Source organism: Ailuropoda melanoleuca, chromosome 12 (assembly GCF_002007445.2).
Source record: "Ailuropoda melanoleuca isolate Jingjing chromosome 12, ASM200744v2, whole genome shotgun sequence".
Taxonomy (NCBI): domain Eukaryota; kingdom Metazoa; phylum Chordata; class Mammalia; order Carnivora; family Ursidae; genus Ailuropoda; species Ailuropoda melanoleuca.
This window is the reverse complement of record NC_048229.1, coordinates 44932144-44955447: the sequence shown is the minus strand read 5'-3', so window position 1 is coordinate 44955447 and position 23304 is coordinate 44932144. Positions and strand designations below refer to the sequence as shown.

The 23304-nt window shown below is 55.8% G+C and overlaps 1 protein-coding gene across 3 annotated transcripts in view; it reads left to right on the top strand.

Annotated features, from left to right (window-relative positions):
* VSTM2B (V-set and transmembrane domain containing 2B) overlaps nt 1–23304 on the top strand; it is a 27424-nt gene extending 4120 nt beyond the window's left edge. For 2 of the 3 annotated variants that reach the window (XM_034638895.1, XM_034638894.1), the window contains 2 exons: nt 820–1297; nt 5527–5663. In XM_034638895.1, the coding sequence (XP_034494786.1) occupies nt 820–1297; nt 5527–5660 (612 nt within the window). In that variant the 3' untranslated portion in view covers nt 5661–5663. Of the gene's footprint in view, nt 1–819; nt 1298–5526; nt 5664–22177 lie in introns of those variants that run through there. The other variant, XM_034638896.1, reaches the window with a different exon arrangement.

The window sequence follows — 23304 nt, the reverse complement described above, 5'->3', positions numbered from 1 at the left end:
GCTCGTCGTGGGGGGAGGTGTGGGGGGGGGGTTCGGGGCTGCCAGGGGCCGGGGTCTTGGGATCTGTAACTAAAGGAGGAGATGCGCCCAAGCTCTCCTAGCTGGAGCGTGGAAATATCAGGGCCTGGAGACCACTGGGGCCTCTGGATCTCTCGGTTCCGAGGTGAGGCAAAGCCGTTGCTTGCCAGCCTAGGGGAGGCGCGCTTGTAGGGAGCTTAGCAGAGCCCAGGGAGCCCAGCAGAGCCCAGGGAGCCCAGCAGCAGCCCCAGAGGCGCCCGCCTCTTCGGGAGGGCAGAGGGTTCGCTGTGAAGGGCTGGGGGGCAACTTATGTGCACTCTTGCGAGCAGAGTGGCTGTCCTTCAGACACTACCCAGGCGCTCTGGATTCCAGAGTGAAGGAGCCTTGGTGGGAGTAGATGTGGAGGGTTGGGCTTAAGGCCGCGCTGCAAAGACGAGTGGTTAGCGACAGGAGGCTGAGCCTGGATTTCTCCAAGGTGCAGAAGGAAGGAAGGGTAGCTTCTGCAGCTCTGATGGACAGAAGCATAGTTTGGCCGGGGGATGCACTTAAGATGATGCGGACACGTCGCAATGGGTAGGGCCATCCAGGGTCCAATCAGGGTTGGGAGCCCCATGCCACTGGAGAGACACGGAATGAGAGAGAAACTGAGTCGCCAGGGGCAAGCCTGCGTCCGAGAGGTGTTGGGGTGCGGCGGCACTGGGGCGCAAAGGCAGAGGTGGGCGCGGCTGCACCGCGCTGGCAGAGAGCGCGTTGCGGGCCTGCGTATCCCGGCCTCTGACCCCAGCCCCCGCTGTCTTGCAGACCGTGCGCGTCCAGGGCAATGACATCTCGCACCGGCTGCGGCTGTCTGCCGTGCGGCGGCAGGACGAGGGCGTGTACGAATGCCGCGTGTCGGACTACAGCGACGACGACACGCAGGAGCACAAGGCCCAGGCTCTGCTGCGCGTGCTCTCGCGCTTTGCGCCGCCCAACATGCAGGCCGCTGAGGCCGTGTCCCACATTCAGAGCAGCGGTCCGCGTCGCCACGGCCCCGCCAGCGCCGCCAACGCCAACAACGTGGATGCCACCGGCGCTGCGGGCCGCGCCACCTCCCATCCCGGCCGCGGCGACAAAAGCCCGCCTCCGGGGAGTCCTCCCGCCGCCCCAGGTCCCGGAGTCCCCGAGGCGGCAGCCGCCTCCGCGGCCCACGCAGCCACCACCACCGTCGCAGCCGCGGCCGCTGCTTCGTCAGCGTCGCCGCCACTGGGCCAGGCTGTCCTTCGCCAGAGGCACGGCTCAGGTAAGGGCGGGTGCCGAGAGGGGGCGCGCTTGCGCGGGGGCTGCGGGACGGGGTCGTGGTCGGGGTCAGGGACGGGAGGGGGGAGGGGGCTCTGGCCGCAGGGGCGGCCCCGCTCTGGCATTTGAGCTCGCCTGGGGGTTGCTGGTTCACTTGGGTGCTCCTGGGGCAAGTTTTCCGCAGCCGCAGTTGGGCTAGCTCGCCTCCTGCTGTTTCCTGTTTATTGCCGGTCGCTCAGACGTATTCAAGAAGTGTATTTACGAAGGGGGTGGGGGCTGCCCTGCCGGAATCTCCGGGTACACCGCGGGCTGCAGGGTGGGGAGCCCTCTCTTGAGTTTGGAGAACTGGACCCTTTTCTCCTGGAGCCGTTAGAGCCTAGAGGGTAGGGCACTGGCACCCCGAGTGGGGGGAGGTGGTTACAACTCAGGCAGTGAGCATCTGGATGCTGATTGACTGATAGAACAGACAGACTTTGTCCAAGGCCGCGTGGGTGGGCCTGGCTGTGTAGCCTCTGCTCTCTTTGGCTAAGTCCCCATTGGTGCTAGGCACAGGCTTTGCTATAAATAGTCCTCTTGGGGCCCTCTTGGGGAATGGGGGAGTGGGGATAGAGCCTTGTCATTGCTAGGAGGGCACCCAGAGGTTAAGACCTGCTTTCCTAGGGAGCTGAAAGGGCTGCGGGAGATGGAAGGGGGGCAGGCGAGAGGAGAGTCAGAGAGCAGAAAGGAAAACAGAATGACTGCCAGGGCAGGCAGCTCTGAGGCAGGAGGGGCTGCTTGTCAGTAGTGGGGGTTTATGGAGCGTAGACAGGCCTATTGCAGGGAGTGTCCCTCCCCAAGGCGTCCCCCACTCCCTCTGCCCACTCAAAGATGGGCATCCGAGATGGGCCCAACTCCAGCCATCACTCCCTGTGTCTGATTTTAAGCCAGTGACTCCCTCTCTGAACCCCACCCCCAGACTTGTTCGGTGCATAGTCCCAGGGAGAGCATTTCTACTGGCTTTGCGGCACTAGACGGCTGCGTTCTTTGATGGTGGCATATAAATGTCCCTGTGGGATGGAGCACACTGCTATGCCCTATGCTCATGCCCCTCCAAGTGCAGGCCACTCACCACCAGCATAGAGCTGCTAAGGATGGAGGGTCCTGGGCAATCCTGCTGAGTCTGAGGGGACAGGCCTCCCAGCCGATCTCCCTGGCTGAGGTCTTACCCGTCTGTCTTCGTGTCAGTTCAGTTGTATCTCATTCAGTTACACCGCCCTCTGGGGAACTCTCTACTCAGCTCAGGCTTCTGGCTGGATCTTACGCTCCACACAGCCCCCCCCCCCCGCTAGACTTTCCCCCAGGCTGTGGGAGAAGGTGGTTGAGATGAGACCTGTGGAGGGCCTCTCCCCAAACAGCCCCGGCCTTTCCCACCTGACTTGGAATTTTCTACCCCCTGTATGAGTGTAAGATAACACTAGCTGCTGTGACAAANGGGGGGGGGGGGGGGGGGGGGGCAGGGCCTGAGGTTGTTCCGTGAATTCATTCAGGGACCCTGGCTGACATACACTCTACCGTCTTCAACAAGTGGCTTCCAGGGTCACTCTGGGCATTAACATACAGCTGACAGACAAGACTGAACCGAAGCCACCCTTCTTAATCCAGTCCCCTGAGAAAACCAAGCCTGATGCTCTGAGGCATACATTGTATATAACGAATTGACTTCTTTCTTGTACATTTAGAATGTTCTAAGTTTGCATCATTCTTGGAAGACCGAGAACCTGGCCACAGAAATCATTTTGCTAGGGGTGAATTCTCTCAGAGGAAAGCTGGTGTAGAGAGTGGCAAGGCAAGTGTTTAAGAGCCAGGCCTACAAGTGGTAAAGATTACTTTCACCCTCATCTTTTGGCCAGACTCAGTCACGTGGTGCAGCAAAGCTGCAAGGCAGGCTGAGAAACGTAGCCCTCGGCTTGGCAGGTGCTGTCCAACCTCATGCCTTGTCTCTTCTCGGTGGAAGGGGAGCATAAATCTTGCGGGGAGTTAGCCATCTCCGACTAGCACACAGTAGGTGTACCGGAAAGTGTTTATTGACTTGTAGAGTGATTGGCTTAATTGGGTTGGTGGGAAAAAATCCTCTGCCCCATGTCCTTGGGCCCCAGCAAGTGAACACACATGTGTCAGGCTAGAACATTCCTCGGGGATGTTCCATAGTCCCTGAGTAGAGTGCAGAGCAGAGCATTCAGAAGGCAGGGCCAGATGTGAGTTGTGCTTCCAGCACTGATTGGCTGTATGATTTACGCAAGTGGCTTAATATCTCTGAATGTATGTCCTCATCTGTAAAGTAGAATGAGAATCCCTGACCTCAGAGGGAGCTCAGTGTGGAAATTCCTATGTAAAAGCTCATTATCATCACCGTGGCCATTATCTGCTCTGGCCAGAGAGGAGGGGACGGGGGAGATAAAGCTGAGTGGTCGGCAGTTGGGGGCCAAGCTGCTGAGGGCCTTGAATGCCAAGTGGATCCAATGGGGACCATTAAAGGCTTTGGTCAAGGAAGCACCATATGAAAAAGATGTTTACTGGTAGTGTTCACAAAAGGTGTTAATGAGACCAAGGCCACAAGCTCATTCCTGCTTGAATCTCCCTCTCCCTCTGGCTGGAACCTTGACACCCTGAGACCAACCAAGGCTGATCTGTGCCTGGCTTGGCTGGTCTGATACCCAGTCTCTGGGCTGACCACAAGGGGGTTCCAGGGTAACTCATCCCCACAACGGGGACCCCTCTGTGGAGAGGCCTTTTTGGAAGATCTAGAGGTCTTCGCATCAGTTCAGTTCTGATGGCATGGTGCCCACGACCTCCCAGCATGTGGGGCCTTGGGCACTTGCCAGCCACAGGGCAGCATTTTAATGCCCACATAGATCAAGGCAGCAGCCCAGTCTGGGGGATCCTCTGCTCTCCCATGTGGTGGCTTGTAGTGTGCATTTCCCTCCAAAAAGCACAGCCAGGTGGGCTCCCATCAGGGCCGATGGGGCAGTGCCACCAGGATAGGGGTATGGTTGACCCCTAAGGTCTCTGTCACCCCAAAACCGTTGCCAGCTCCGGAACAAGCCAGGGACCATGTAGACACATCTCAGAAAGAACCCGAAGTTTCTTCCCAGCTCCCATTCGGAAGGCCAGAAGGTGTGCCTTTTGCCAAAAGACCAGAAAGCCTGCATCTTCCCATCTCCAGGTGAAGGTCTTGGGAGAGTCACGGTGCCGTGGGCACCTCTGTGTCCCACTGTGGGCATGGAGAAGTGTAGTAACTGACTTCTAATCCACAAACATACCCAAATGGCCTCGATCCCAAAGGGGGACCCATGCTGTCCTATGTGTCCCATTCTGCCCACCACCCAAGGCCACCCAGGTTTGGGGCTGTCGGTGGAACAAAGCCTGGAGATGGTGTTTTGGATGGCAGGCATCGATCACCTTCGTGCAGGGCTATGTCGTTGAGCAGTGCACGATCCTGCAGACTGTCCCGGGGTGCAGCAGGCCAGCCAATCTCCCAGAGCCGCCAGCAGCATGAGCCAGACAGGGAGCTTGAGACCGTGACCTCAGGCTTCACCTCCCCTGCTCACACTTGTCAGCAGCCTAGAGGACAGGGGACCAGCCAGGACTGCAGCCACCTGGTTAACAAGCACAAAGTGTTGACAGAGTTTATCAGTCAGGGTGCTGGTAAAGCAAATGGCACATTCAAACAGGGTTACCGGGGAGAGGCGACAAGAGTAGTTTTTGAAGGTATGGACAGGGTTAGGGCAGTTAACAAAGGGTGAATGCCAGTTCCCAGGGCTAGGGGCAGTGGGAGCCATTAGCACCCCTGGCCTGAAGGGGCAAAAGGAGAGCAATGAGTATAATGCAGAGGGGCTAGCCAGATGGAGCGGCCTGCCTGACGGGCGCCGCGGCCTTGGTAGAATGGCCCGGCGAGAATCTCACTTTCCCCCCAGCCCTCCAGTTCCTGCCAGGGCCTCCCACTTGCCAAACCGTCTGAGAGCTGCGGGCAGGGACGCCGGCCGACGCAGCCAAGAAGGACAGGTGCCCAGGGGCTCAGAGCAGAGTAGAGCAGGGCGGATGGTGGGTCTGGTGGGCACAAAGGGAATAACCCAACTCTCAGAGGGAGGAAGATGGACTCCACCCCACCCCACTTCCAAGATAAACCCAAAGCTGAGCTTCTAGTTAAAAAGGCCATTCCAGGCCCGGGTCAAGCGGGCTTCCTGGCTGTTTCAGAACGGCAGCTTCGGGGACAGTCCCAGCCCACCTCCCAGACAGTCGCCGGTGAAGCAATTGCTCCTGGAAGAAAGTCAGAAGAAGTCCCAGACAACACTGTGTTCCTCCGTTTTTCAAGCAGGCTACTTCGGTAATGCCAGGAGAGGGGCAGCGGCGGGGGGCGGTTCTGACTTGCATCTCTATCCTTCAGCTACTGCCCCGCCAGGCCAGAAAACCCTTCCTGCGCCCCAGTGGTGCCCAACACAGCCAAATTCATATTTGCACTAAAAGTTTACGTGCAAAAACTCATTCATTTCACGTCTCATTTGTCAAGAGACATTTTGATATTTGTGCTTAAAAATAACATGGGCTGGGTAAGTACAGCGCGTCTGGCACAGGAGACCAGGCCCCTTTGTAGCCACGTTCTCATAAATCTGGCTCCTGATTAATCTGAATGCTGACCTATTCTTTATGAACAGTTTGCTGCTGATTGCCATTTCTAGAAAAAAAAAAGAGAGAGAGAGAGAGAGAAAACAAAACAGAGTACCTTCCCGACAAACCCTTCTAATCGGGAAAGGCGCGCACCGCTGCGAAGCCACGCGCAGCCTCAGAAGAATACAGTTTGCAGCTGAACGGCTTGCATGTTGGCAAGAGGTTCCCCTCTGCAGGGACCTGGGGATCAGATCGCGGGCATGTGAACCTCTAATTAGCCTCAAGGCTCCGGCTCCGAGGAGAGGCGCCCTGGCCCCTACAGAGACCCTGCTGATGTGGCCAGCTGCTGCCTCGGGCCCACACGGCGAACTGGCTCTCAGTGTTTCCATTGCTAATGAGAGACAGTCAAGGCCATGGGTGTGCCAGCTTTTGAGAGGCTCTTACTGCTGGGAGCCATCGAGGCGAGCATCCTTGGGTGTCGCCATGGCAACCATAAACCATGACCCAAGGGGGCTGTGGACAAGGTGAAGGCACTCACTCTCAACCCCTGGCCCCCATGGATGACCAAGCTGGTGCAAGTGGGGACAGGGTGACCTGGGAGACCCAGTGGGGCCAGGCGACAGTCACCTGGGGTTCCCAATCTCCACGGACCCATGAAGACCCCCAAAACAATTGCCTTCAATAAACGACCCACTCTTCCCTCAAGCTCTGATGTGACATGAGGATCATAATTAAAGAGAAAATAAATCTGGCAAAATTTGTCCCAGAGAAGAGAAGGCGAGGCTCCTGAAAGAGAAAATTAAAGGATTTCATAAAGAAGACGGCTGAGCCTCACAGCTGGTGAGAGATGCCTGCAGCATCCCTGACAGCAGCACGTGTGTGAGGTTACTGGCCACGTGGCATCCTCTCCCTCACCAGCCGGTCACGTGACTGCCATGAGCGGGAACCAGCGACAGTGGCCACGAACCCAGCTCGAGGGTGTCAAGCGCCGCCTGGATCTCCACCACAAAGCTGTCTGTGTCAGCGGGAGTCCCAAGAGGGGCTAGCCCTCGGCCAGCTAAGGCAATCAGAGGGGGCTTCCTATAGGCAGTGTACAATTTCTGCCTGGGAGAGGTGCCGGGGGCTTTGTCCTCCTGCTTAGGTCAGTCCCAGGAAAGCGGCTGGTGGCCTGGCCTGCCTCCCCATCTCGTGCCACATGACTTGAGAAAGTCGCACTAAAGGGGATGGCCTTCCTCCACCACGGAGTGGTTAGCCAGCTCGTTGCATGGCCCTTCTCTCCGCATAAGGGGGACCCCAAATTAAGGACAAAACAGCCACCTTGTGGATCGCAACGATGATAAATAATTGTTGCCTTTTACTGAGCACTGAGCATGTGCCCCACACACATCTCTCACAGGTTTCCCTCCTTCCACCATTCCGCATAACTCCTCCTGCCTCCCTTCCCCACACAGTCCCCTCCCCTGGGAGCAGACCCCTTCCCCAGCTGGGGTGGCAGCCCCCACGAGAAAAGCAGAGAGCCGGCCTCTCTAAATGTCACTGGGAGCCAAAGCCACCAAGGAGCTTCTCGTTAAATATGCCAGGCGCACATTTTGAAAGCTCTGAATATTAAGGATTCCCCAAGCGTCTGTAGGGATAAATGAGGTCAAGTGCTTTTGTAATACGATATTGATTAGTTCTGCCCCATGTGGACAGAGGCAAGGGCTTGGCTGTGGTCTAAACCCCTGAGCTTTATGGGAGATGCTGGCTTGGTTTTAACACATTTTTGCAGCGCAGGAGGAAAAAAAATATTATCTTTCCTATTCCCCCATGCTTTGCTGACTGTTACCAGGCATCTCAGAAACTCCTATCCGAAGCGTGAGAGGCTCCCTTTGTCTTATTTTTGTAAGGGCTGCAGGAAAGTTTAAGATGACCAGCCAACAGGCCCGGCCCCTGTAACTGCTGATCCCTACCTGTTCATTGAAGGGTGACAAACCTTCCTTGCACTGGGGCTTCTGGGGAAATAAGCCTGCTTGTCAGTGGCTTTGCTGCTTTTGGGGAAGTCATGCTACAAATACCAAGACGACTTAACCGATTCGGTCTCTCCGGGCCACAGTTTAGCTGCTACTGAGCAGCTAGCCACGCAAGTGGCTACGGGGGGTGGGGGGGGGGCTCAGCAGCCCCCGAGAGCGTGAAACCTGTGCCCTCCATGAGTCCCAGGGGAGGCTGTTTCTGGAAAGTATGGGTTGCTGTGTTCCACATTGCCACTCCCTGGACTGAAACATCAGAGCTCCTCTGGACTGGCTTCTGGTGTTTCTGGTCCAAGAGGAATGTTTGGGGGGCCACTGTCTGTACAAAATAGAGCCAAAGTGGACATTTCAAAAGCTTTCTCCCCACCTGTCACCCACCCACTCAGCCACCTCCGGGGGCTCTGCTCTGTCCAGCTCGAGAGCGACCGCCTTGCCAGAGGGCCGCCCTGGGCAGCAGACCCTTGATGTGTGGAAGCCAGCTCTAAGCAGGGCACTGCCTGAGTGCACCCAGCTGGACACCTGGTGCCCTTTAGGGCGAGCCCAGGAGAAGTGGCCCGGTCAGTTCTCTCAGGAGCTGCCCATGATGGTGGAAGAGACCAAGCACAAACCCAGAAGCAGCCCAGAACAATTCAGGAGGAAGTTTTTCTTGCCGCCTTCCTCAGACATTTCATTCTTCCTCCCGACATGTTGAATGTTCCTTACTGTTCAGTGAGATGGCTCATAAACAAGCCAGCATTGGGTGCCACAAGATTCTCCCCATTTCTGGGCCCCACAGAGCCCCAACCGCCAAGATAGCCCAGTACATGCCTTATCTTCCATAACCTTCGTAAGTACCGTGCTTCCCATTTTCCGCGTGAGTCCAGCTGCTTGGATTTGAATCCTGATCCATGCACCCCGTGTGACCTCCACGTCTGTTCCCATCTGGGCGGTGACCATACCCGTGCCAGCATCAGGGGAGATAATTCACAGAAGGAGCTGAGCTTAGCATGGGGCTGACACCTAGAAAACGCCTGGTAGATGCTGGCTCTTGCTATCCACATCATTTGGGTGAATGGCATCGACCGTCCAGGATCATTTCATGGAGTTCTGATCCGAGACATCCGTCCCTCCGCACGTGCTGTGAGCATCACAGAGCAAAAGGTGATGGAAGGACCTGGGGAGCTTCAGAACAGTTCACCTTCAGCTTGCAAATGGCTCAGCGGGTTGCTATTTTTGTCCTTTTTCCCCTTCCCGGGGGGGGGGGGGGGGGTAGGAAATGGGGAGGATGCCATGTCTTTGTCCTGGCCTGGCTGTGGCTGTTCTCAATGAGTTAGGAGCTCCTTGGTGAGCAAGGACAAGCTCATCATGGCTTCTCGCGATCCACCCTGAAGCTACGCCACCACGTGCGCGCACCTGCTGCCGGCCGCACTGTGCACCTGTGTCATGCCTGGTCTTGCTTCACAGCCGCGTAGGCTGCTGTCGGCAGGGAGGCCGTCGTGATGGGAGGAGGTGGGCCCTTTGGTGGCTGGAAAGCCAAGATCTGAGGAGAGCCCGGTGTTTACAGCACTAGCCAAGGGCCCCTCCACAGGAGAAGGGAGCAGAAGGAACAACCCCTTCGGGGTCAGTCAAATAGCCAAAGGGCCTCCAGAGCGGGCCTGGGCTGGGGAGGAGGTGCCCCATGTCCCCCTTGGGAAAGCCCGGTGTCCCGCAGGGAGGCGCCGTGGAGTGATGGGGCTTGGGGCTGCTGGCACAGGCTTGGGCCTGGACTGGCTCTTCCACACAAGCACCTGTGGTTGCCTTTCATGTTCACGCTCTACCCAGACGCCCTCTGTGGCTCACTGTGCCTGGTGACTACCAGTAAAGTGTTGCTTGGGCCCCAAGGCCCAGTGGGGAGAAGGGAGGACAGAGACCACCGTGGGGAGGGGCTGGGCGCCTGAGCGGGCTGCTGGCAGGGCCAGAAGGCCAGGGCCCCTCCTGCCCAGCCACACCCCTCCCTGCCCCAGGGGAGCTTGCCCCCACCCAGCACAGAGAGCCCACACAGGAGGCCCACCCACTCTTGATGGCTATTGCCAAGACCGAGAGCCCCTTGCTCTGCTCATCCCTGGCCCCCTGCCCATCAGCTCTCCTCAGGAGGAAGTCCGTTTTCTTTAGCCAGGGAAGCCCAGCTGCAGTTGAGTCGCCTTATAGCAACTTTTATTACCATTGATTGTCACAGAAATGCCACTTGGCCCAGATGAAGGATCTTTAATAAACCGGAAGGAGGGAGAGCTGACATCATGTCATGGCTCATTCTGGCTGGGGCTCTTGGCCAACTATATCTGGTCTGGCCAGAGCCAAGGGGCAGGGGGCTGCCCAAGCATCAGGTAGACCCAGCCCCTACCTCAGGGAGGAGCTCGCAGTCTCACAAAGGGGGTCAGACCAAGCAAGAAGTACTCAGAGAGTGAATTCAGGGCTCAGCTGGGGCACAAGAAGAGCTCAGAAAAGGTGGGACCAGTAGAGATCGCTTCACAGAAGGGAGAAAAGCTTTGTTGACCCTGCAGCCAAAGGGGTCTCATCCACTCTGGGCTCCCAGAAGGGCCCCACTGCTGTCTCATGGCTCCCAACATTTCCTTCCCTGTCAGGCAGTCAGTTCTTGGATGAGTACCCCATCCAGACTGATGCCCCGGGCAGGCAGGCCCAGTTCTTTCTCAGGCCTTTATCTTCCCTCCTCTGCGTTCGTTGGGCCTGGCACTAGGTCATTCATTCATTCACTCGTGCATGCAGCAAATGTCAATTGAGCATCTTTTATGTGCAGGAACTGTGCTGGGCATTGAGGACACATACAAGGTCCTCAGAGTCTGACAGCGGGAGAAACAGACATTGATCAAATAGTCACATGACAAGTGGGAATTTGCAGCCATGGCTGGTTACTCTGAATGAGAGACCCATGAGCTACAGGAGCTAAAAATAGGGGGACTTGACTCACTCAGGGAAGTGTCTCTGAGGGAGTGATGCTTGAGCCATAATCTGAAAGATGTTAAGAGTAAAGAGAGAGGCCAAAGAGAGTAGGTGGGGCTTCTAGGAAGAGGGGACAGCATGTACAAAGATCCTGTGGCAGGAGGGAACAGGGGAGTAACAAAGGCCCGACAAAAAATTACTATGGTTGGGGCAGCAAAGCAAGAAAGGGAACAGAGGGAAATTTAAGTAAGGAGTAGTTCAGAGCTCAAACTCCATAAGGCCTTATGATAGAGATGGGAGTTTGGGCTTTGTCGTAAGGGCAACAGCGTGGGGAGCAAGTGGGTGATAAGGCATGATGTTTTTGGAACTGATGCTCTGGCTGCAGTGTGGCGGTTGGAGAGGTGGGGACGGAGTGGATGTGGAGAAACGACTTTAGGGGCAGTGATCCAGCCAAGAGATGATGGGTCTTAGACTACCTGTTTGGATGGATAGGTGGTAGGATCGGCAGATGGGTAGAAAAACAAGCTGGTGGCTGAGTGAAGGGAAGGATGCGAATGTATGGATGAGAGGGTAGGACATGAGTGGAAGGAAGGATGAGTGGAGGTGTGGATGGATGGAAGGCTGAGTGGAAGTGTGGGTGGATGGAAGGATGAACAGAGGTGTGGACAGATGGAAAGACACGTGGACATGTGGATGAGTGGAAGGATGAGTGGAGGTGTGGATGGATGGAAGGGTGAGTGGACATGAGGATGGGTGGAAGGAAAAATGTGAATGGGTGGGTGAATGGGGGATAGAAGGAAAGATGAGTGGATACATGGATGAAACAGGAATGGGAAGATGGGTACACATGGGGTACAAGTGGGGTCTTACAGAATGAATGGGGTTGGGGCTGCAGACATGCCCAGGGTTGGCATGGCCCACACCTGACACTGTATACTCAGTCCCTATCTTCCAGGAGAAAGGTCCTAGGAAGTGGCATGGCACAAACTGGCTCGGCCCAGAATTCCATGTGAGCGCTTGCTTCTGTCTGTAGTCCCCAGGCCACAGTCAGAATGGGCAGGGCACAGGGACACAGCTAGTCCCCAGCCTGCTCCAGCTCCCCTAGCAGCCAGGCTCTAGAAGGCACCATCACTCCCTGGTGAAGGACAGGAGTGGGGGACCTTTCCATCTGCTGGTGAATGCAGGCTGACCAAGACTGATTAGATGATTATTGTCCATGTAAAAGTTAACATGGATACATTTTTTCAAGCATCTAAAAAATCAGATCTCCAGGTGGGCAGATGAATAACTGTATTCACATTAAAGACTAATGTAACAAAAAAATACACAAGGCAATAATTCATAATGCATTCTAGTCTACAGAGTCATATTTTAACACGTGACATATCCTGGGCAGCTCCTCTGTGCTAATTTTATTTAATGAGCACATGTTATAGAATTTTCAGAGCACTATCCCTGGGCAATTAAAATGTGTTAACCTTTTCAGTTAAATTCTATTTCTAAAGAAAAGTCCTCAGTGTGAAACAGAAAGAAATATCTGGGCACGACCAAGGCAGAACCTAGAGGAAAGGTTTGCTGCTGTGTCTTGGCAGTGCTGGCCTCAGGGTCCTCCAGCCCTTCCTCCCTGGCCCTCCGGCCTCTCTTCATGGCCAGGCCCCACTCCACTGAGCGGGGCAAGGAGGCTGAGGCCTGGACCCACACTGAACAGCCTTCACAGAGTGGAGCGGGCATCGAGTGCCCGACATTTGCCCGACCCAGGGGATCTGGGGCACACTCTGTGTCAAGGGACACAAAGGCTATGGAGGGGACCTGTGGGATTTAGATGGGGCTAAGTTGCCCTGAAGATGGCCAGGGTCCACTCATTTGAAGCCCTGGCGAGTCCTCTATTCCCTATCTGTGTAATAGGCACACTAGCACCCCAGCATCCACAGGTCTGTGTGTTTCAGATCTGGAAAGGGTCCTGGAGAGCCTCTGGTGAACGGTTCCCAAGCTGTGCTCCTGGGAACCCTGAGCCCCAGCCCTACCCCCAGCTTCAACCAGAGCTGTTCTGTTTCTCTAATGGTTTGAAACATCAGGGCTCCATGCAGCAATTAGCTTAAAAGGGGGGGGGGTCTCCTGCTTTAGAAAATTTAAAAAGCAACTGATAAAGTCCAGATATTACATATATATAACACAAAAATCCACTAATCATACAGGGTGTGCAAACACCTGACGTATACGTGCTGCCATCTAAGGGAAGAGTTTGCAGTGGCTCACAGAGCTGTGTGTGACATCATAGAACAGAAACATTTAATGAAGAAATTAGAATAAAGGGAAAATGAATGTGAGATGGTGGAACTAGTTTGAGGAAACGCTGGACAAAGAGATGTGCGTACAGTCTTACGTAGTTGAAAGGTCAGGTCAGTGTGACAGCAGCCGGCCTCCGCACCAGCTTGTGCTTGAAGATGAAAAACGAGCTTCCAAATACGAAGCATCTGGTGGGTGTGGGGCGCATCGTGGATGCTGAGACTAGGAGAGCTTTCCATTCATTCACCCAGCAAATATTTTATGAGCATTGCAGGGTGCGGGCAGGGTGCTGGGAGACAGGAGTCAAAAGGTCAACCTCCCACAGGCACCCCATGCAGCTGGGAAGAGTTGGAACTTGCTCTCAAGTCCATAGGATGCAGGGAGCCTCCAGATGGAGTCAGGGAGGCTGCGGTGTCTGAGGGGGACCTGGGGGTGCAGAGGAGCCCGTTAGGGGAAAGGCAGGCACGGGGTGAGCAGTGTGGAAGATGAGGGGGCTGGAAGGCAGGTGTGAAGGTGCAAGGTGGTCTGGGGCAGGACCGGGTGAGAAGTTAGATCTTCAACCTGGGACGGGGCCCCTGGAGGGCTGGGGCTGTGATGTGTGCTTTGCAGTTGAGAAGGCCGCTGGGGCCTCTGGCTGGGCAGGTGCCTGGCTGTTTGGGGTTAGTGGATGTGGGGAGTCACTGGGAGAGCTGATACAGTGAGAGGGAGGGTCGAGGGACCAGGCAAGGGTGGGCCGGAGGCAGTGCAGCAGGGGGAAGTACAGGAAATGAGAACTGTCTTGGAGGTCACCTTGTAAGGGCCTCTGGGCTGGGCTGGGCTGGGGAAGGGGAGTGGGCTTCGGGCAGCCAGAGGAGACAGGGCAAGGCCATCTAGTAAAGGGGACAGCGTGAGTGGCCTCCATGCAGCACCCCAGTCTGCTGGAGCTGGGGCACCTGAAGCATTGTGGTAGTAGGTGAGGCAGCAGGATCCCTGAGCGGGGTCGGGAAGAGCCTCCAGCAGGCTACGGAGCCTAGATTCCATTCACAGCTCCCAGGGAGTCACTGGAGATTAACTCCTGTAATTAACTGCCTACTCGCTGTGCAACTTTAGGCAAGCCACTTAACCTCTCTGGGTCCCGCCGGGGAGAGGGGAAAGTGGTTTCTACCTCCCAAGGCCACTGAGAGGGTGAAAGGAGAGAATTCTCTCGCTACTGAGAATGCAGAAGCCTGTGCCTGTTAACACCCTGCAGCCTTAGAGCTCGCAGAATCTGGATGGGCAGTGGGGGATCCCCCATGAGGCCTGGGTCCAGCAGTGAGGGAGGCCCCCGCCACCCGGCCCCGGGCACACCCTAATGCACACTGTGGTCGGGGCTACCCCTGGCCCTGCCAACACTAGCCTCCTGACCGCACGGAAAGACCAGTGTACCATTTTCGTTCAGTGACACCAGTAAAGGATCATCTGGGGCAAGATCTCATTTCAAAAGAAATAGGAAAATGGAAAGGAGCTCGCAACAAAGTTGGCCACATTAAGAAGCCATTATGAAGGTTAAAATACAGAAACATCTCATCCCACGCCGTCTCCCTTGGAAGCAGCCTGGGGCTGGGGTCAAGCTGGGGCACTGGGGGAAGGAAAGCTCCTGCTCTCCGGTCCTGAGAGAGAGTAGAGGCGGTGGGTAGGTGTGTAGACTGCAGCCAGACTGTCTGGGGGTGATCTGGGCTCTGCCATTTATCTTAGCGTGGCCTTGGTAGGGCCAGATTTAGCAAATGAAAATATAGGACACCCAGTTAATTGAATTTCAGATAAACAAACGATAGCATTTTAGTATAAGTAGGTCCCACGCGGTATTTGGGATATACACGCACTTAGAAGTACTCAGTGTTTACCTGAAATTCAAACTGAACTGGCATCCTGTATTTTCTCTGGCAACCCTAGGCCTTGAGTACGTCACTTCCTGTCTCTGGATCTCAGTTTCCCCAGCTGTAAAATAGGGATAGAACAGCAACTCCTACAGTTGTGAGGACTGTATTTAAGGCACCACACGTGCCCTGTGCCTGGCCAGCTGTGCTGCCGTCTTTCTGAAGGTGCTTGCCTCTGTCGCTCCGGCCTGGCTGGGTCTGCTGCCAGCCATCCGGCCATCCGCTCCCCAGGATTGTCATCCGCTCCCACATCAGGTCGCCATTCCGCACTGGGGATGGGGCTGCTTGCTGGAGGCAGAGGAGAGGAGGAGGTCCGAGGCCAGCCCTGTGCTGCACGGGTCCACCGAGGCTGGACGTGTAGTAAGAAAGGCACTTATGGGAGTGGCGGGGGGAGACAAAGGGCCACATGAACAGCACAGACGTTTGTCCCAAACCCTCTGTGCCGGGGTGCTCAGGGAGGGCTTCCTGGAGGAGGTAGCGCTGGTTCCAGGCTTAAGGCACAGGTCAGAACTAGACAAAGGAAAAGGGGGTGCTGCAGGGTGAGCCCAGAGTCCACGGCAGGTGCTCAGAGGGAACGGTGGACTGGAGAGCAGGTCGGCTGGCCGGGGGCAGCAACGGTGAGGTTGTTAGGGAGTGTCATGGAGAAGCCCCAGCTGTGGCCCTGAGACAGTGGCTCTTTCTCCTCCAGCGGAGGGGACATATCAAGGTTCTCTACCGCAGAGAGCGTTCTCGGGTGTGTCTGAAGGTGGGAGGTGAGCAATGGGTGGTAATGGAGACAGGAAGGTGCTTTAGGAGGTCACGGGGCCTGTTGGCATGGCAGGGAAGGCACAGCAAGCAAGGGCTAACTCGAGTGTCCCACACCTTCCTCTGCCCCCATTCACCCCAAGGAGTGCCTGGGCTCCTCCCACTGCGTGGCCACTGAGGCTGCCGGAGGACAGCTCGCCTTCCGACCCAGGGGGTCCCGGGCAGGCCTGGCAGCAGGGCGATCGACACGGGACCAAGGGACCCACGCCCGCCTGCTCTCCTCTTCATCCCGCTCTCAGCTTTCCTTCCGAATGTCTCTGTTTCCTTGTGCCTCGTTTTTGCCCTAGTTACCAGCACGCATTAATGTTATGGCAGAAATTAATTCTGTCCAATTCTGTTGGTGCCCGGTTCTTCCTTGCTGACTCCCTTTGACTAAATAGCCATGAAGAGGCTTTAATTAAAACGCCAACAAGGGAAGCAGCCTCCTCGCAAGCCGGCGTCCTCCCACCCAGCTGCGGCCGGGGATGCGGAGAGCCACGGCGGCGTGGGTGCCGGTGGCCGTGGGCAAGTCAGGAGGGTCAGAGCGGGGAGGGCCAGGGCCAGGCCTCCTGGGGGCTGCCACAGAGCGAGCTCGGGGGCTGCAAACTCGGGCACCACGGAGGGCCAAGCCGGGTGCTGGAGGCGAGTGAGGCTGGCTGAGCAGAGGGAGCCCCACCCGCTCAAGGCCAGGGAGGTAACCGGCAGCCACCCCGGGTCCATGTGGGGTCAGGAGGGAGCCGTGAGCTGCAGATTCCTGCTGAGAAGAGCAGCCAGCTGCGGGTCCTGTAGACGGGAGGAAAGCGTGCCCAGGGTTGCTGGGACTCAAGCCCTGCCAGTAGACACCCGAATCTGTGCTTTCACGTAAAAGCCTCCTCCCCAGTTTTACATGTTGGATTATAATTTATCACTTTTAAAACTGTGTGCACCAAGCCAGACCCCTCTGCAGACCAGACTGTGCCTCCGGTGGCCGCTCCTGTCTCCTCCTTGCTGTTGCCCCGGGGCCCTGTGGGAGCCGGTGATTTGTGGCCGGGGAGGCGGGGCTGGAGAAGGGGATGGGTGGTGAAGAAGAGGCAGAGGCCGGCCCTCAGGAGTGCCCCCGACCCTGCCCTCAGCTCTGGCCTGGTGCTTCCAGGTCATAGGCATCTCCACCGTGGCCATGCCCTCTCTGCTCGACTCCATAAGCCCCTAAAACCGGGCGAAAAGCCCCTTGCACCCTGGCCCCGGGACACTCTAAGAGGGAGCTTCCTCCTTTAGCTAAAGCTCGGCGCTCGGCCATGGGTCCAGGATGGAGTAGGGCCGGATGGGGCCTAGACTGCTGATGGGAACAGGAGCGAGGGCCAGTCCATCCCCGGCGGCTGCAGCCAGACAGCCCTCCGTCCCATGGCTACGGGGTCTGAGGCCAGCCCGTAAAGACCCACCACTCGTAGGCCACTGGCTCTTGGGGGCCAGCCCTCCTCTCTCCCTTTGAGGCAGAGCAAAACGGGAAAGGAACACGCTGGACCTCAGCACTGACAGGCCTGGTCCAGGGCACTCCCTTGGCCTCCTACCTTTCTTGCCAAGAAGCCCATATTTAAAAGATGTGTTACGACAGCACGAACAGATTCATGCGGCCTTGCTCTGAGCAACACAGAGGAGGGGACTGTCCTCAAGACCCTCATCACAGCCCTTAGGTTAGGACACCCAAGCCTACTGGCGGAATGGCTTGTTCAAGGAGACTGGGCTAGTTCTCTGGCTACCTGTAGTCAACATGTGAATATTCGCAGGGCTGGAGGGGGAGAGGCCCTGCCTGGCGCTGTCAGCCCTCAGAGGGAACCTCCAACCCAGCCCGGGCCGTGAGAGCCAGAATCAGCCTGTTATCTGTTTTTACAGGTAGAACCAGGCCTCAAGTGTATCTGAATTGTATTTACTCTTTGCAAACCTCAACTAAATTTTAGTTTTTAATCTATAGCAAAAACAAAAAAGCAAAAAACAACCTCCAAGCAGCACTGAACTCTGGGGGGCATCGTTTGCAAAGCCCTGACCCAGGCCAGCCCCTCCACTCTAGCAGCCAAGTCACCAGGAGGCCTGCGGCTGTCTGCTGTCCATGGCCGGCACGGCAGGTGCTAAAGACCACATCAGGGCAGAAGTTACCCCCAAGGCCAGGGAACCTGGGAAGGGCAGCAGGGCACATGGAGGGAGGACTGTCAGCCCACTGGTCCTGATGCCCATGGCGTGGGGGCGGTCCCCCCAGTGCTTCCACGCCCGTGAGAGTCTGGGACAGAGTGGGGGTGTCCTGCTGCTTCCCCTGCAGGCCCTCCCCCCACCAGCAACCTGACTCATGGGCTCAGCAGACAGTGTGGACAGGGCAAGGGTCCCAGAGGATGACCCAAGCAAAACCCCCTCCCTCACTGCTATCACGAGGGCCTCAGAGATTCCCTGCTGTTTTCTGACAGGGCTTTCGCATTCTGCTATTGTCGTGTGTCGATGGAAAAGTGGGCTGCGGCCTGTCAGAAGCCGCTGGGCTGGTGCCTTTGCTGCGCCCATGGGGGCTCAGGGCCCCCACTGGGTTCATGGGGAGCCTCTTCAATGGCTCCAGCAGGCGTCTTATCCCGCTCGCCATCTCAAGGATAAAAGTTAATATTCACAGAGCAAAAGCAGCTTTGATTTCTTTAAGAATGATTAGCAAAATGGTGATACATGTTAAATTAAAGAATGAATCAGCCACTGCTCCATCAGAGGGCTTCCCTCACCTCTGATTTTCCAGCCTGATTTTAAGGAGCCTGATGTTCCAGCTTAATCATGACAAACAAACTTGTGCGTGTTCCAGGGCTATTCCTGGTACTCCTTAGGAAGGGAGGGCGTAGACAGAGACCGTTAGCATCCGGCCGACACAACAGCCTCACGGTCCCTGGAGCACAGCCGCCTCCACACTGCAGAATAAAGGAGGCCAGCACAGGAGATCCTACCTCATCTGAGCCAAAGGCACCCGCCCGGCCCTGCCCTGGACAGTCAAGGTGAGCCCCAGACAGCGGGCAGTCCTGGCTCACTCCAGGAAAGTGAAGACAAGGACGGGGGCAGCCGCCGAGGGAGGCCCAGCAGCCCCGTGCTCACCGTCAGTGTCCCTCCGAGGAGCCGGCCCCTGGGGAGAGGGACGCTGGACTGCCAGAATCCTGACTTGCCTCCGGTATAAAGAGCCCTCTTCCTCCAGGGCCACCCTGGAAGTCAGTCTTGCTCGGTCTGCCCTGATTCATTCGGGAAGCCAGGAGTGTGTTTGGATATCCAATGAGAGATTGGCAAGATGTTCCAAAACCTAGGTCCTTCTCCCACCAAAGATCCAGGGATGTCCATCTGTCTTGTAAGAAATGGCTGGGGAGATCATTTGCCCTGCTTCTTCTATCTTGGAAAATTTTCCTCTTGAGGGAAGGACAACCCCTCACATTCTTTTTTCTCCAGCACTCTTCAGAGAAGTGGTTATGTTACCCTTTTCAATAGGATCTGTCTGCAGAGCAACTGACTGTTTGAGGCACTGCTGTTTACGTGATTGTGTAACAGGGTACTCGAAAATTCCATGGCTTTGGTGTGATGTGACAACCATTCATTTAGCTCATGATCCCGCTGGTTAGTTGGGCAGCCCCTCTGCTGGTCTCATCTGGGCTCACTCATGCTTCTGTGGACAGCTGCCCTTTCAGCTGAGGGCTGATTGGACTCAACGGGCCTCGGCTGGGACATCTCATGGCTTTGATCCTGCAGGAGCCTGGCCCAGGCTTGTTCACAGGCTACTAGAGGCACAGAGGAAGGGCAAGCCTCAGTGTACAGCATGTTTCAAGCCTTTGCTTGCCTCACCCTTGATAATATTCATTGGCCAAAGCAAGTCATGTGACCAAACCCAGAGTCAAACCGTAGGGTGTGGATGCTGGGATCGCAGGGATGAGGGGAGGAGATTGTGGCCCTTTTGGCGATCTACCACTATGATCTTGCTTGATCTGGACCCCAACCTGGTAAGACATGCCAAGCACCGGTTAACTGCATGGAGCCATGCCTGTGCACATCCCCACCTTATGGAGTACGGAACAAGGCCCAGAGAGGGAAAGGGTGCTGCCCCAGGTCATACAGCAGGCTGGCTTGGAAGCCTCTCTCCCAGGTGCCAGCCCACTGCCCCACACCACCTCCCTTGGCCCCCTCTATGTTGACACCGAGCCAGGGAGTAGATATGTGTCACCAGGAGCCAAACCCTGGCTGTCCCCCCAGAGACATGCACCAGCAGAGACAGCACAGACCCTGGCGTCTGCCCTCCCCAGTCACTGGCCTCTGTGAACCACCATCTCAGCCCCCCAGCCCCTGCTGCTCCCACTCTGGCCCAGCATGGAGTGGCAGGCTGATTGTTTTAATCCAGGATCTTTAGAAAGTCTCATGCAATTTTAAAACTTTGCAATGTGAGTAGGTGATATTGTGACCCCAGGAAAGGCCAGTCAGCAGTATTTGGAGGAAAATTAAAATTTCTCTTCGCATCCCCCATGCACACGGCTGCACAGGCCACGTTTACCTTGCCTGGCTCATGAGCCCAATGGCTGTTTCTCCGGCCCCCGCGTGCCTTGAGGGTCTGTGCTCTGCTGCGCACATCCATCTGCTTTCCAGGGCCGCACACGGCCGTTTCTGTCCCGTCTGCACCTGCCAGAGTGTCAGGGTTTGCAGGGGCACAAAGGTCTGAGCCAGGAGATCTGGAGGCCAAAGGGCCTGGTCTGGCCACTCAAGTCCCAGTTGCCCAAGAGGCAGCACTCTGCCTGCTGCAGCCCCAGTTTCCACACACCTGAGCCCAGGTGCCTGGCCATCCATCAGCACATATGTCACCACATGCACCCTCATCCTTTCCAGTGATGTGTGACGGTGAAAAGCAGCCATGGAGGACCCGAGTCTTTGGAGTGACCACCATACCCTGGACCTTCTTAGTGATGGATGGCAAGATACACATGACAGCTCCGGCCAGGCAGCAGGGACGGCCAGCAATGATGCCTGTGTGGAAAATTAGTGTCTGAAGAGCACCCTTGGAATTGTCCTGTCCTTGTGCTTCTCCAAGGGGTCTCAGACTGTGCTTGGAAACAACGGACGGTGGGTGAGATGCGCACCGCAGCAATGGCCCCTGGATCATTGATCCTTCCTTCTCCTCCTACAAAGGGAGACTGGGGCCCTCTGGTGATTGGCAGAGGAAGATGGATTCGGGATTGGCGGAAACATCTTGGACGGAAGACTACTGGCTCTTCCAGCTGGAGAGAGGGGCAGGTCATGGGTTCGGGCCCAGCCTGGTCAGGGAAGCCAGAAACCCAGCCTGCCTGGCTGTGGCTCCTGCGGCAGCCAAGTAGGGGCAGCCACGGCCTCTGTACCACCTGCTTGGCCCGTGAGAGGGTCTCCTGCACCTCTCCACAGGCGCAGAGCTCCTCCAGCTGACTGGCTCGAGTGAAGGGAGGAGAGAGGCCTCCAGAGGGAACAGGGCGGGGCTAGAAACTGTCTGTATTCATGCCGCCCGACCCTGATCATGTTGGCAGTGTTTAGACAGCACCCAGGGTTTAGACAGCACTTCTGCACTGGCTTCTCTCAAGACCCCTGGAGCATCCCACCGTCCAGGGAAAGCCTGGGTTCACACGTAGGCCTTCCCCAGTTTGCACCAGAGGCCTCCAGCAGACGTAGACCCTGATGACAGATGGGCAGGAAGCCGGGGCAGGCCGCCCAGGGAAGGCAGAGTGAAGACACACGTCACCATTCCAGTGGTGGGCCAGGGGTCCCAGTTAATGGCAGCCCTGGAGAAGCAGATGGAAGTGACCTCCCACTAAGCAGTGCAAGGGTCACTCTTCCAGGAACGTAGCCCACTCACCTCCACCAACCAGTGATTTCCAAGCTCCCCACTTTGACCCCAAGGGCTCCACTGACCATACATGGAAAGATGACTCAGAAACATCAGGGTGCCTAGGACAGCATTTGTGAATACCAAATTGTGCAATTCAGGCAGGGGTCGGAGGGGCTGGAGTCATGTGCAATCGTGGAGCCTCCCTGGAGGAGGGGGGAAGCTGGGGCTTAAATGCAGAGGGTACTTTGCAGTGTATGTTGAGGGTAGTGGTGGGGGGAGCATATTGTCTTTTTATTTAGCTAAAATAACAACGTGGTCTTGAGAACTGCAATCTAGCACACCCAGCTTCAGGCCGGGGTTCCTTGTGTCTGACCACAGTGGGTTCTGAAAGCATGTGGTCTGTAAATAACAAACAGCAAAATGCCTCATCGTGGTATGGAAGCACCACCAGGCATCAGCTTCTCCCTGGTCTGCTCATGGCCACTAGGTTCTCGTGAATCAGGCACTCACCGTGCCCGTTTTCTCGTCCCCTGCAGGCACTGGCCCTAGCTCCGCCACAGACCCACTCCTGTCCCTGCTCCTGCTAGCCCTGCATCAGTTCCTTCGCCTGCTGGTGGGACACTGACAGACACGGCCATCCTGCACACCTCAGCCGCCCCACACGACCTGCCCGGACCCAGTGTGAGGCCCGCAGTCACAGGTGGACACAGAGAGACTTGAGAGAAGCATGACCAAGTCCACGTGGAAAATAAATAAATCATATTTTTGGGGAGGTTACACAAACGTAGAACACCTAAAATAATGCATCTAGTTTCCAAATAAGATGGAATTTGGACCATGCGGCATGCATGGGATCAGTGATTTCTCTACTTCAACGTATTTTTCTTTTCTAAACTTTTCCTCCAAGTCTTCATTTTGCACGAACTGTTGAGCACTTATCTTTAGGATACTATGTAAAAATGTTGGGTCAAAGCCTTTCTGACAAAGCGAAATATTTTTAGTAGATTATTGTGTTTAGGAATTTTTTATTTACTTTTTTTCTTTGGGGGCTTTCCTTTTTTTTTATTAAAGTAAATTATTTCTTTTGAGACATTTTGATTAAAAAAAGATACATCTTATCATAATTGAAATTCACTGTCAATAATATTTATTTTTAAATAAAGATTGGAAACAAGGTCAGACACTTGTTTATAAACTGTATTGTATATTGCTGATAACAGTTGAATAAAAAACAACTTTGAAATAACCTCTCTGCAGGCATGTATGAATGTTAAGCCCTGGAGACTAGAACAGCCCGAATGCCATGACGACCTGTTCTTTGAAGCCAGCTGCACGCTTGGCGGGATGTAGCCCAGCATGGAGGACAGCCCAGGGAACCTGGCCAAGGCTGCACAGAGCAGACAGGAGTATTTCCCAGCCTCCACGAGGCACAGGGGACCTCACGGAGCCAGGAGCGAGAGGAACCCCCAGCCTGGGTTCAGAAGGAAAGAAGGTCCCCGGGAAGAGGTGTGATTTAAATCAAGAACCACTTTTCCCCTTCTGGTTTAAAGTAATTGTGCAACACACTGGCCCACTTGGACATGACAATTTCACCTCCACTGACTCCATTATTGGATTCACTGCTAGTTTGAGAAGGGAGTTCCGGGAGAAGGTGGGGCAGCTC